This window comes from Ictalurus furcatus, chromosome 23, assembly GCF_023375685.1.
Source record: "Ictalurus furcatus strain D&B chromosome 23, Billie_1.0, whole genome shotgun sequence".
Taxonomy (NCBI): domain Eukaryota; kingdom Metazoa; phylum Chordata; class Actinopteri; order Siluriformes; family Ictaluridae; genus Ictalurus; species Ictalurus furcatus.
The window spans coordinates 17,727,492-17,738,750 of NC_071277.1; the positions used below are offsets into that span (position 1 = coordinate 17,727,492).

Consider the following 11,259-nt stretch of genomic DNA (forward strand, 5'->3'; position numbering starts at 1 on the left):
TTACAATTAATTACATGTAAATATGCAATATTGATGAATGCGCTGCATGTTTTTTAGATGACGCATCCAAACATTGTGAAGTACCTCAAGACATTTTTAGAATGTAAGTATACTCATAATTTGTGTCACTTTTTAAAAAACTTTGAATCAGGAGCTCTTCTCATCAGTGATTGTATACTGGATTTTGGATTGATGTCATTGAGAATAAAATATATTTTAAAAATGTATAAAATAATGCAAAATAAATGACAATAATTATATATATAGAATTTTTATATATATATATATATATATATATATATATATATATATATATATATAATCTTTATAGATTATAAGGCTATAATCCTTAATCTTAATTCTTAATAGGAACACTTGATTAATATGGTAACTGCCAATATTGACATAATAATCATGTTACCAGTGTGTCACTATGTATTTAACCAGAATGCATTTGTGTATCAGGTGACAGGCTGTATATCGTAATGGAGCTGGTTGAAGGCGCACCGCTCTCCGAGCACTTCAGCTCCCTGAAAGAAAAACAGCAGACGTTCACCGAAGAACGAGTGTGGAATATTTTCACTCAGGTGATCAAATGACAAGCGATGGAATCGACGGAATTGATCAACATAGAGATTTACATCCATTACAAGACCAGCGACTGCTTATTGTGCTTAGTGTCACGAAATTGTAGACTCAAAAGGGATAAGTACAAGAATGTTTTAAGAATGACAAGATGACATGCAGTTTCACTACATGATTTGAAATGTATTAAATTGACATAATAAAATTGTCAATTTTAATATGACATAAGCTGTTATGACACCATGACATCATGTCATAACAGCTTATGTCATATTAAAATTTTTGCGAAGTATGCTCTAGTAAGTGTATACAACAAGACAGATGTTATTACACATACTGTATGACAACTGTCGTAACACTGCCAACGTAACATTTTATATCACATGATTAAAATATAGTACACTTTTATGCCAGTTTGTGTATGATACAGCCTGAAATTACCATCAACTGCCCCAAAATACCACCATATGATCGCTTTAATGCTACACAATGACGTTACTCATTCATTCTATAGTTTTTTGTACAGTTGCTTGTTATTTCTTAAACTATTACCTGTGCTTAATATTCTACAAGATGCCTGACTAGTGACACCCAGCATCAAACATCGACACATATGATGACAATTAATGATAATGTTACATAATTATATGCTATAATACTAGACAGACATAATACTGGATACATCTGTATCATGATGCAAGGTTCAAGTAGAGTGTTACTAAAAAATAATTAAAAAAAAGATCTAAACTTCTAAAAACCACAAACAGATTCAGGGCAACTGTATTAGCATGTAAGAGAAACAACAATGGAGTCGGATTGCATCTTAGCAGATGTAAAAAAAGCCAGATTGTAATATTCATCAGTCTGGATGTGGTCATTAGTACATGATACATGCTTTCGCCAGAGTTGCACAAGCTCACAAGGGCAAATCTGAGGTAAAAATCACCCTAAAGTGTCTATAATAAAACGTTAGAGCTCTACTCTATTATAACATTAGGAACGCAAGACGAAGTAGCTTTTAAAATTCCTCCCTCGATTATGAAATGATTTAATCTCGTAATTCATTGTAATTGGTGTTCCACAGATGTGTCTGGCATTAAGGTACTTACACAAGGAGAAGAGGATCGTCCACAGAGACCTGACTCCTAATAACATCATGCTGGGAGAGAGAGATAAAGTCACCATCAGTCAGTAAAACACACACGTTTCTAACACAAGAGATTATACTACTGCAAATATTAATGCTAATACTACTAATCGTTATTATACCATGACCTCAGACAATACTAGCTTCTGATTCGCCGACAGGTGTTTATTATTTTCTTATATCAGGACAGTGCTAATGTAGATCCGATCAAAATTTTAACATCTAAATCACTGATATAGTGTAAGCACAAAATTACCGTAAAGAAGTGTTTAGGGTAGCCCTATGTCAAACAGTTACAGTTGGTGTTATGTTACTACATAAAATTAATTGTAATTGTAAATGTAAAGGAGTAATAATTTAATTAAAAGCGACATATTCTGTTGTTACACTGGAATTTGGGTAAATAGTTGGGTGAATTAAATCACTTTTATTCGGTTATAAGATTCACATTTTTTAATAGTCATAGATATACAATGTGTTTACTTTTTTTCTTTGTTTGCTCTTTTTTTGGGGGGGGGGGGGGGGTACGTACTATAATATCTGTATATGTTCTTTTCTTTTTTTAAACCCAATATCACTTTACACAATCAACATAAAAAATAATAAATAAAACAATCGTAAACAGTACCAAAAATACAGTGGGCTAAATAAATATTGGATGCGTCAACATTTTTTTTTTCAGTAAATATATTTCCAAAGAGGTTATTCACACGAAATTTTCACCAGACATCGGTATTAACTCAAGAAATCTCGAAATGTAAAGAATTTAAGACATTAAAGTCCATAAATTAAGTTATGTGTAATAAAGTGGAATGACACGGGAAAAAAGTATTGAACACGCTAAGAAAAAGCAGTTCTCCAAGGCAAGGTAAGGCAAGGAACCAGCTGAAATCCGTAAGTAATAATACCCCCTATCTGTGCAGATTAATATCAGCTGGGTTAGTAAATTGCTGGTCTATAAAAAGACTTTTCGTTACCAAGGTGTCACACAAGAAACATCTCACGATGGGTAAAAGCAAAGCGCAATACTTATATATACGTCCAATACTTATTTCCACCGCTGTAGCCATTTGTTAAAAGTTATTGCAGATTTTAACCAAGAAAATGTTATTCATTTTTCAGCTGATTTTGGTCTCGCAAAGCAGAAACAAGAAACCAGCAAACTAATGTCCGTTGTCGGGACCATTCTCTACTCCTGGTCTGTATTGTATTTGTGTGACCGTATTCTATACGCATTCGCTCATTCTCATTGTTTACGTTAAAGCATATACAGTATAAAAAAATTCTATAACTTCTTGGTGATGCAGGTTTATTACCTCACTCGTTTTGTGTTAGTCCAGAGATCGTGAAAAGTGAGCCGTATGGAGAGAAGGCTGATGTTTGGGCTGCCGGCTGTGTCCTGTATCAGATGGTCACTCTCCGACCTCCGTTCTACAGCAACAACATGCTCTCGCTCGCCACCAAGGTCACAAAGTTTAGTCTAAACACTTCTCTAAGCAATTTATTTGGGTAGAAGATTAGCATATTTGCACACTCTGAATTCCAGATGTGTTGTGTTCACACTGTTATTAGTGCTCCCTAGTACCCTATACTGTGTTGCCTTGTTGTTCCAAATAGCAACCCATTCATTAATAGACTTAAGAAGAAGAGGAGAGACATTACCTTTTTCTTCTTCAATGTGATTTCCATCATGAAACTAGATTTATTAGTGTATGCACTGAATTACCACATAAGTAAGTATTAGCTATTACATATTCGGTATAATATGAGTCGAGTAGATCTTTATTATACTATGTGCAGTGCACAGTGAGATGAAATAACATTTCTCCTGGACCCAAGGGGCAAGATACATGACATACACAGTGCTGACAGGACACAAATAAACTACAATAGGAATAATAATGATGCAAGGAGGGGGTAGTGGGAAACAGTGGGGCGAGTATACAGGGGGCAGTAGAGCATAAATACTTCAATCACAAAAACATTTCACATGACAGTACGACATTACAGTAAACACAACAAGGTCCAAATATATACAGTAAAATTATAACAGAAGTGTGTGAAATATATACAGTACATAGGCATCATGGCAAAGGTAATGAGTCTGATCTTGGACTCTGAATTGACTTGGACTTGTTATATTTGGACCTGCCTTAGTTTTTTGCATCAGTCTCGCTAAATATGGTCCTTGTAAAAATAACGTTCATGTTGTCTTTGCTATTCACATTCACAAAGTTTGACAAGCAGTAATAGCTTCTTCTGGGAAACAGCCTAATCATTGGCGCAGTGCACAAGTTAAGCCAACTAGTTGAGAGAACTAGCATATTTGCTTCAAGTTCAAATAATGATTTAAGAACGGGTGTTGTTTACCTTGTTTACCAATGGCAGGGTGAGAAACTACGTAATTCGCAATGAATTCAGTAAGCATATATTCCTTTCCTCTTTGAAGTAAAGGCTCAGCCTTGATTTGATGGTTTTGGATGTCGATCTTTACTCGGTCTTGCTTTCATATCGACTCGATCTTGACTTGGCCACAAGGCCCTTGAAGCATAAGACTTAATCTGAGCTAGTTCTGGACTTGGGCTTGGACTTGGGCTACAACAGTGGTCTTGGCTACAGCCTTAGGGTTAGATCCTGACATCTTTAGTCCTACATTTTTACTTTTTACTTTCTGTTCCTATTCTTCCTAAACTGTATTATTACCTGGTCTTGGTTTCGTTTCAGATTGTGGAGGCTGAATTTGAGCCAGTGGAGAACACGTCCTTTTCAGAAAGAGTTACAGACATGATTAAATGGTGAGACTGTCATAGGGTATAATTGTCTACCTACCTACCTACCTGCTTACTTACCTACCTACTTACTTACTTACTTACTTACTTACTTACTTACTTAGTCTCTCACTCTCGACAGGTGCCTGACCCCTAATGCGGATTTGCGGCCCGACATCGTGGAGGTCAGCTCTAGAATCTGTGACCTGATGATGAAATTCCTGGATGGTGTGAACACCTCACATAACATGCTGGAGAAGAGAGCCGAGCGTGACAGGAGGCGAGCGCAGAAATACTGCATTGAAAGCAACCGCCTGAAGCTCACATGCTGCAGGCTGCCTCAGGTAGATTCCAAACATCAGACTGAACACAGAGCAGGACTCCATACGATTTTTTCACTTTTACATTTTCTTCTTGTGGCACTTTGACCAAATACCGGTATAGTGGTATACATTCTACATTGTTCAGGTAAACTGTTGTAGCCTCAGACCGATCGAATTTCACACTGTTCTAATACGTTACCGTTTCTGTTGTAACAACTTACATGTTCTTTTTAAAGAAAGAGTGTAATTGTTGATAGGGTGAAGTTTTTTTGTGAGGAGATGTTTATTTAGCATTGTTTGAAAGGAGTCTCCAGTGTAAGTGTATTGTAACAGTCAGAGGTAAAAAAAAATAAATAAAAGCACAAGAGAGAGAGAGAGAGAGAGAGAGATGCTATAATGTAAGTGATAATTGGAAATAACTTGTTTTGTGTAATAAAACCTCATAAATATTAAAACACCATTCTTGAACAAATGTTGATGAGAGACCGTGATATCAGGTCGTACCAATATTCACACATCGGAAGTGTTGAATTGTTGATTGTTCTGTTACCTGCGATACTAGTATTGCTGTACATTCGCTGAATTAAAAACTCATTCATGAATTTTCAGGGAATGGACTTTAACAGCGAGCTGCTGGTTGGACAATACGCTCAGCAGTCTGAGAGACGGGAGCGAAGTTTCTCAGACTCGGTCGACGGAGAGGCTAATGTGCAAGGTTAGTAAATGATTTGAAAGAAAAGGTCCAAAGGTAATGGATATGATGTAGATATGACTTTCACTGCGCCGTCTTTATGATACAGTATATTCACATTACATTATATGTCACTTTTCATCCAAGGTGGATCCAAACACAGAGCTGAACTAAAAGCTCAAAGACACAATAATGACTCTCTGGCAGTGATTTCAACTTATAACCTTCTAGACCCTAGGGCAGAACGTTACCCGCTGAGCCGTGGATGAGTGATTTCAATCATTTGCATCAAATTAAGAATTTGATTTATATACGATTAATGAACCTAATTGTGCGGCATGACTGTGAGCTCGAGATTCTGGAGATTGGAGTTCAATGGTCGCATAGATACACTATATAGCCAACAGTTTGTAGACACCTGACCATCAAAGCCTTTTGTCCTTGTTGAACATACCATTCCAGATTTAGTCCCTCTTTGCTGTTATGATAACCTCCACTCTTCTGGGAAGGCTTTCCACTAGATTTTGGAGCGTGGCTGTGGGAATTGGTGCTCATTCAGACACAAGAGCATTAATGAGATCAGGTACTGATGTTGGGTGAGGAGTTCTGGGGTCCAGTCGGTGTTCCAGTTCATCCCAAACATGTTCAGTAGGGTTGAAGTCAGGACTCTGTCCAGGAGTTCTTCCACTCCAAACTTCATGGTTGGAGTCTTCATGGAGCTGGCTTTGTGCACAGGGGCATTATCATACTGGAACAGGTTTGGGCTTCTTAGTTCCCGCGAAGAGACATCTTAATGCTACAGCATACAAGAACATTGTATACAGTCGTGTGCTTCCAACTTTGTGCGAACAGTTTGGATGTGTTGAGTGTGATGGTCAGGTTTCCACAAAACTGTGGTCATGTAGTGTACCTAATATATCCTAATATACAGTATATTATCTATAGTACAGTATATCCTTATATATTATCCGAAGAAATGCTTATGTGAAGGAGCACAAAAGGTTTAAAACAAACAAACAAACAAAAAAGTATAATATAATAAGATCTTGGACTAAATGTAACGCTGCTGTTACTTTTACACAGATTTTTCGTCAAGTCATGTGTCAACAACTGCCTCTGTCCTGAGTTCAGCCTCAACTCAGGCACATCTACTCCAACATCGAAGTAAGTCCTGGAATTTACTAAAGCTTTATCACTGGCACATTTCTCCCGAACTTATTTGACCTTTTTCCTGAAATGTGTACACTCAGCCAAGAGCCCCGACAGCTTCTCACTTCCAGACGATCAAAGCCGAGCTGGGTATGTTAGTATAAATTTATTATTATTATTATTATTTTTCTTCTTCGTTTTTTTAATTAATGAATACATCTGAATATTACACTGAGTTGCCAAATCATTACTCATTAGACTGGGTGATTAGTTATTATAGTGGCGATGTAACTATAAACGGATAAAAAAAGAAAGGATACAACATGTTTTTAATGAATCGAAAACAATGAATGAATATCAGCAAATTGCTGTTGTATAAGAGGAATAAAACACTGTGCTGTTACTGCGAAATAATCAACTTCATTGATTCATCGTCATTGATTATTTTCCTAAACAGCACACCCCCATGAGTCATTATCTTTTTCTTGTATTTCAGTGGAGACGTTTTAAAGCCTAAAGCTCGACCAGGTACACTGCACTTATTTACTGATTGAAGCAATTGACAGCCAATATCCTGTCCAATTGTAATATTTATAATGTCTTAAATGGGCAGTTTGTAATTTTCAGAGCTTTCAGCTACCTCTGAGCCGGTAATGAGAATATGACAAGCCTTGTCCTTGAACCAACACACTCCTCTAATGAAATTAGATATACCTTGTTAGTGTACTTCTAAGGAAAAGAGCGCAAAGCTTCACAGATTTATCGCAACTGAAAGCGCAGCTCATTTCTGGGCCAGAAAACTATCACTATTAGAGGTATTCAAACACTTTTAAACATTACCAACTGCACCTTTAAAATCGGTTAGCAGCACTTTAGCACAATTTTTAGTATTTTTTGTTTTTTAAATCCTGGCCATCAGGGTTTGACCTATTAGCATGCTATAGCTCTGACCAGTTTCTGTTAATGCCTTATACCTGATTATTTTTTTCCCCCTGTGGCCCACAGGATCAGCGGCAATCTGCGTATCCCACAGGAAAGTCCGTCAGATTGACGATCCCAACCTAAGGCTTCTTGAACTGCTCCATAAAATCATATTCGTCACTCAGGTGAGACCGTATATATCTTTTTAGTGCAACATTAACCCTTTAAACCCTTTAAACGCTTACAATAATACACTCTTAAGGATAGTCTGAGAGTTTAAGGTGTAAATCCTGAGGTAATGTAAACATATTCCTAAAAAATGATGACTATTACATTGTGATCAGCTTCCACCCGGACCTCAGACCAGTTTTCAGCGGCGTGCACTAGAGCGCTTTAAGAAATCACTGTTCCAGCGTGGAAGCAGTCCATTTCATCTAAAGATGGAGCTCAATAAGGTAACACACACACAAAATATGAAATGGCAAGCTTTAAACAGATTTAAATAATCATTTGCGCTGAACTTTTCTGTAAAGGGAAGCTTATTTGACATTTTTGGAAGGAGTCTCCAGTGTCAGAGGTACATTCGCCTCTGAATCCGTTGGAACGGCAAGGCCAATTCATTTGTTTGTGCTATACACCAAAGATATTTGGGTTCGAGATCAAAACATGGAGATGAGACGAGAGTTTAGGATTTCAGCTTTTACTTCCTGGTATTTACATCTAGATGTGTTAAACAACATAAAACATAGATGGTCGATGCTCCCAATGGTCAATGGTCTGCATTGTTTCGGTCATCAGCTGCGGTTATTTTCCTTGAACGACCCATTCGTGTGTCTGTTGCTCAGTACACCATTTGGTTTCTTTCTTTTACGTACATTCCAAATTGTAGTACTGGCTATGTCCGATGTTTCTGCGATGTCTCTGATTGACCTTCAAAATGCCTTGCTTTTCTCCCATAGACAGCTCTCTGATCTTCATGTTGGTTTATCCTTTTTAACAACAAATGCAGTCTTCACAGGTGAAACTGAAGCCTGAAACCAAGACTAGATGTTCAGAGCTATTTATTATTTAAACAGTCTATCTAACAGGACACACCTAGGTAACAAGAAACACCTCGGTCGGTCGCGTGTTCCAATATTTTTGCTCGCCTACAAATCGGGTGGTTTGATACAGAATGTGCTATCTTCTATGTCGTCTAACACATCTACATACAAACACCAGGAAGCTGAAATTCTAAACTCTCTTCTCATATTCATCTTTTGATCTCAAACCCAAATGTCTTCAGTCTACAGCGAAAAACAAACGAATTGGCCTTGCCGTTCCAATAGTTTCGGAGGCGATTGTAGGTTAGAGGATTTCGCATCTTTGTACCTACATGCAGATAAAAAGTATGGCTTTTATAAATGAAAATGTTTATAAATCATCCACCTATTGCTACTACAGTATATTCGAATCAGTAGTAGTTAGCTTAGCATTAGGACAGTGCTTTGTTCGTTTAACAGGTGCTTCAGGGAAGTCAGGAGGCGGTAGAGCTGGGGTCGGGCAGCGTGGACTGGTGGACCCTGGTGAAGTCTGGCCGAGCTGAGACACACGGTAGGATAAACATACTTTTTTCCTATCATGTGCTGATAGGTAATTAGGTAAAAAAAACCAAAACAAAACACGATCTCTTGTAAATGTTTGTTTTTGTAGGGGAATTGGGTTATTCAAGTCCTCAAGAGGGCATCACTTACGAGCAGTTACAGGTCAGTTTGTAAGCTTCGTCCTCCTCGAATACAGTATCACCTTCAGAGTTACTGCAGGTTCCACTGTTTTACATCTGAACACGTTTGCTCTTTCTCAGGTCATGATTGAGGAAGTGCTGGAGCAAAGCGGTTATTACAGCACACCGCCATCCAGGTAACCTTCTCAAACTCTGCTCGAAGGTTTTCTGTGCGCGGAAATTCATATTTCTACAAATTTATCCCAGACATGTTTTGTATCTTATGTTTTCTTTGATAGTTTTGCACTTGACCTACAATGCTAATGTAGCTCACAAGCTAGGAGAGTTAATAAATATCTTCTTTTGACCCTTGACCCTTGACTCCAACCAAGTTAGCTATGTTATGTATGTAATGTTTTGCTACTCCTGTAAGTTTCTTAATGTAACACCAGCATATTCACTAGATTATGATGCTTGATACTTATATACACGCGGGTGAAAAAATAAGTACACCCCTATATATATATATATATATATATATATATATATATATATATATATATATATATATATATATTTGGACAAGCAAACCATTTGATCATGTTTGAAACAGTGACATGTCCTCTCTGCAGGAGCGAGTCAGAGACAGGAAACAGCCGAAGTGCCGACCCGTGACTTTGCGTGGTGATGTAATATCCGTGCGATGCGTAAATATGCAGATTACAGGAAGCCTAAGAACTATTTTGTTCCTCTACACCGAGGCATTTTGCTTTGAAACCAAAGAGTCTGGAGTGACATGAACTGAAGACGTGCATGTTCGGAAATACCTGAAAATGAGCAGGTCCACCTTCTGAACTGTAGTAAATGTAGCCAATTGCATTAATCTACTTGGTTCAAGTGTTCATCTTATTCAAATGTATTATATTTGTTCTGACCTTGCATTCTGCCTGCACGAATCTGCACACAGCTAGCTCTGAACCTCAAACAAAACGTCTCATCTGTAGACCCTGCGGCCTTGAGCTCATCTGCGTAAATGTGATTTAATATAAGCATTAATGGGACCTCATCACTTTTATTCTCAGGGTTACGGATGTGGGATTCTTTTCTTTAACTCGCCACCTTGCAGTTCAGGTTTTGCTTCAAATCTCAGGTTGAGTTCATGTAATGCACTTTACCTTTAGAAACAGAAACTGTTCAGATATTCCCAAAGAAATTCTACTTATAAAATAATAATAATAATAATCTAAAACATGTGTATATATAGCATTAGATTGATATTAGTTTTCTGTCCTAATTAGTCATTTGAAATTTGAATAAAGGGCTGTTTGTTTTTCACACTGATCTTCCCCGTCTTTTTATTTGACTTTTTATCTTCTGGGAAACATGTTAATGAAGGGCAGTATTAAATAATAATAATAATAATAATAAAGATCTTTAAACAAAATAACTTACACCGATCATCCTGTTCAAAAGTTTACACCCCCCCCCTCTCCTTTTGAGAATCAGTGAATGTATGCACCTTTTGTAATAGTCGTGTACGAGTCCCTCAGTCGTCCTCGGTGTGAAAAGATGGATCTCAACATCATATATATGTTGGAAAAGGGTCAAATATGCAGAAGGTGCTGGAAAAGCAAAGAATGTGCAGGACCTGGAGGATTTTTCCACACCAGGCTCCATTACATCACCCCATCGTTGATTATTTCCCTATATAGCACTCTACCAAGTGCTTTATTCCTTACTTTAAACGTTTTTGCATTTTTATTCTCACTATCTCACAATCAGAATGGAGCCGTATATAAATAATTAGTATGTCCTTAGTGATGTCCGACTCTGACCGATTAATTTCCAGGTCACAGGCTTGAACGATGTAGGATAGACGAGTCAGAGAGAGAGGCATTCGTTTTTTTGCCTCCTTAAACCCACATCGAATTAAATTATTCCACAAATGTACACAAATAAAGTACTGGAACATC

The 11,259-nt window shown here is 37.4% G+C and overlaps 1 protein-coding gene across 4 annotated transcripts in view; it reads left to right on the forward strand.

Annotated features, from left to right (window-relative positions):
* nek10 (NIMA-related kinase 10) overlaps positions 1-10,621 on the forward strand; it is a 28,862-nt gene extending 18,241 nt beyond the window's left edge. For all 4 annotated transcript variants that reach the window (XM_053611747.1, XM_053611748.1, XM_053611749.1 and 1 more), the window contains 17 exons: positions 58-103; positions 466-587; positions 1,670-1,772; positions 2,855-2,930; positions 3,068-3,197; positions 4,457-4,527; positions 4,643-4,844; positions 5,433-5,538; positions 6,598-6,678; positions 6,765-6,813; positions 7,160-7,191; positions 7,669-7,769; positions 7,929-8,039; positions 9,087-9,177; positions 9,277-9,329; positions 9,428-9,483; positions 9,919-10,621. In XM_053611747.1, coding sequence (XP_053467722.1) covers positions 58-103; positions 466-587; positions 1,670-1,772; positions 2,855-2,930; positions 3,068-3,197; positions 4,457-4,527; positions 4,643-4,844; positions 5,433-5,538; positions 6,598-6,678; positions 6,765-6,813; positions 7,160-7,191; positions 7,669-7,769; positions 7,929-8,039; positions 9,087-9,177; positions 9,277-9,329; positions 9,428-9,483; positions 9,919-9,961 — 1,473 coding nt within the window. In that variant the 3' untranslated portion in view covers positions 9,962-10,621. The remainder of the gene's footprint in view (positions 1-57; positions 104-465; positions 588-1,669; positions 1,773-2,854; positions 2,931-3,067; positions 3,198-4,456; positions 4,528-4,642; positions 4,845-5,432; positions 5,539-6,597; positions 6,679-6,764; positions 6,814-7,159; positions 7,192-7,668; positions 7,770-7,928; positions 8,040-9,086; positions 9,178-9,276; positions 9,330-9,427; positions 9,484-9,918) is intronic.
* Positions 10,622-11,259: the final 638 nt, after the last annotated feature.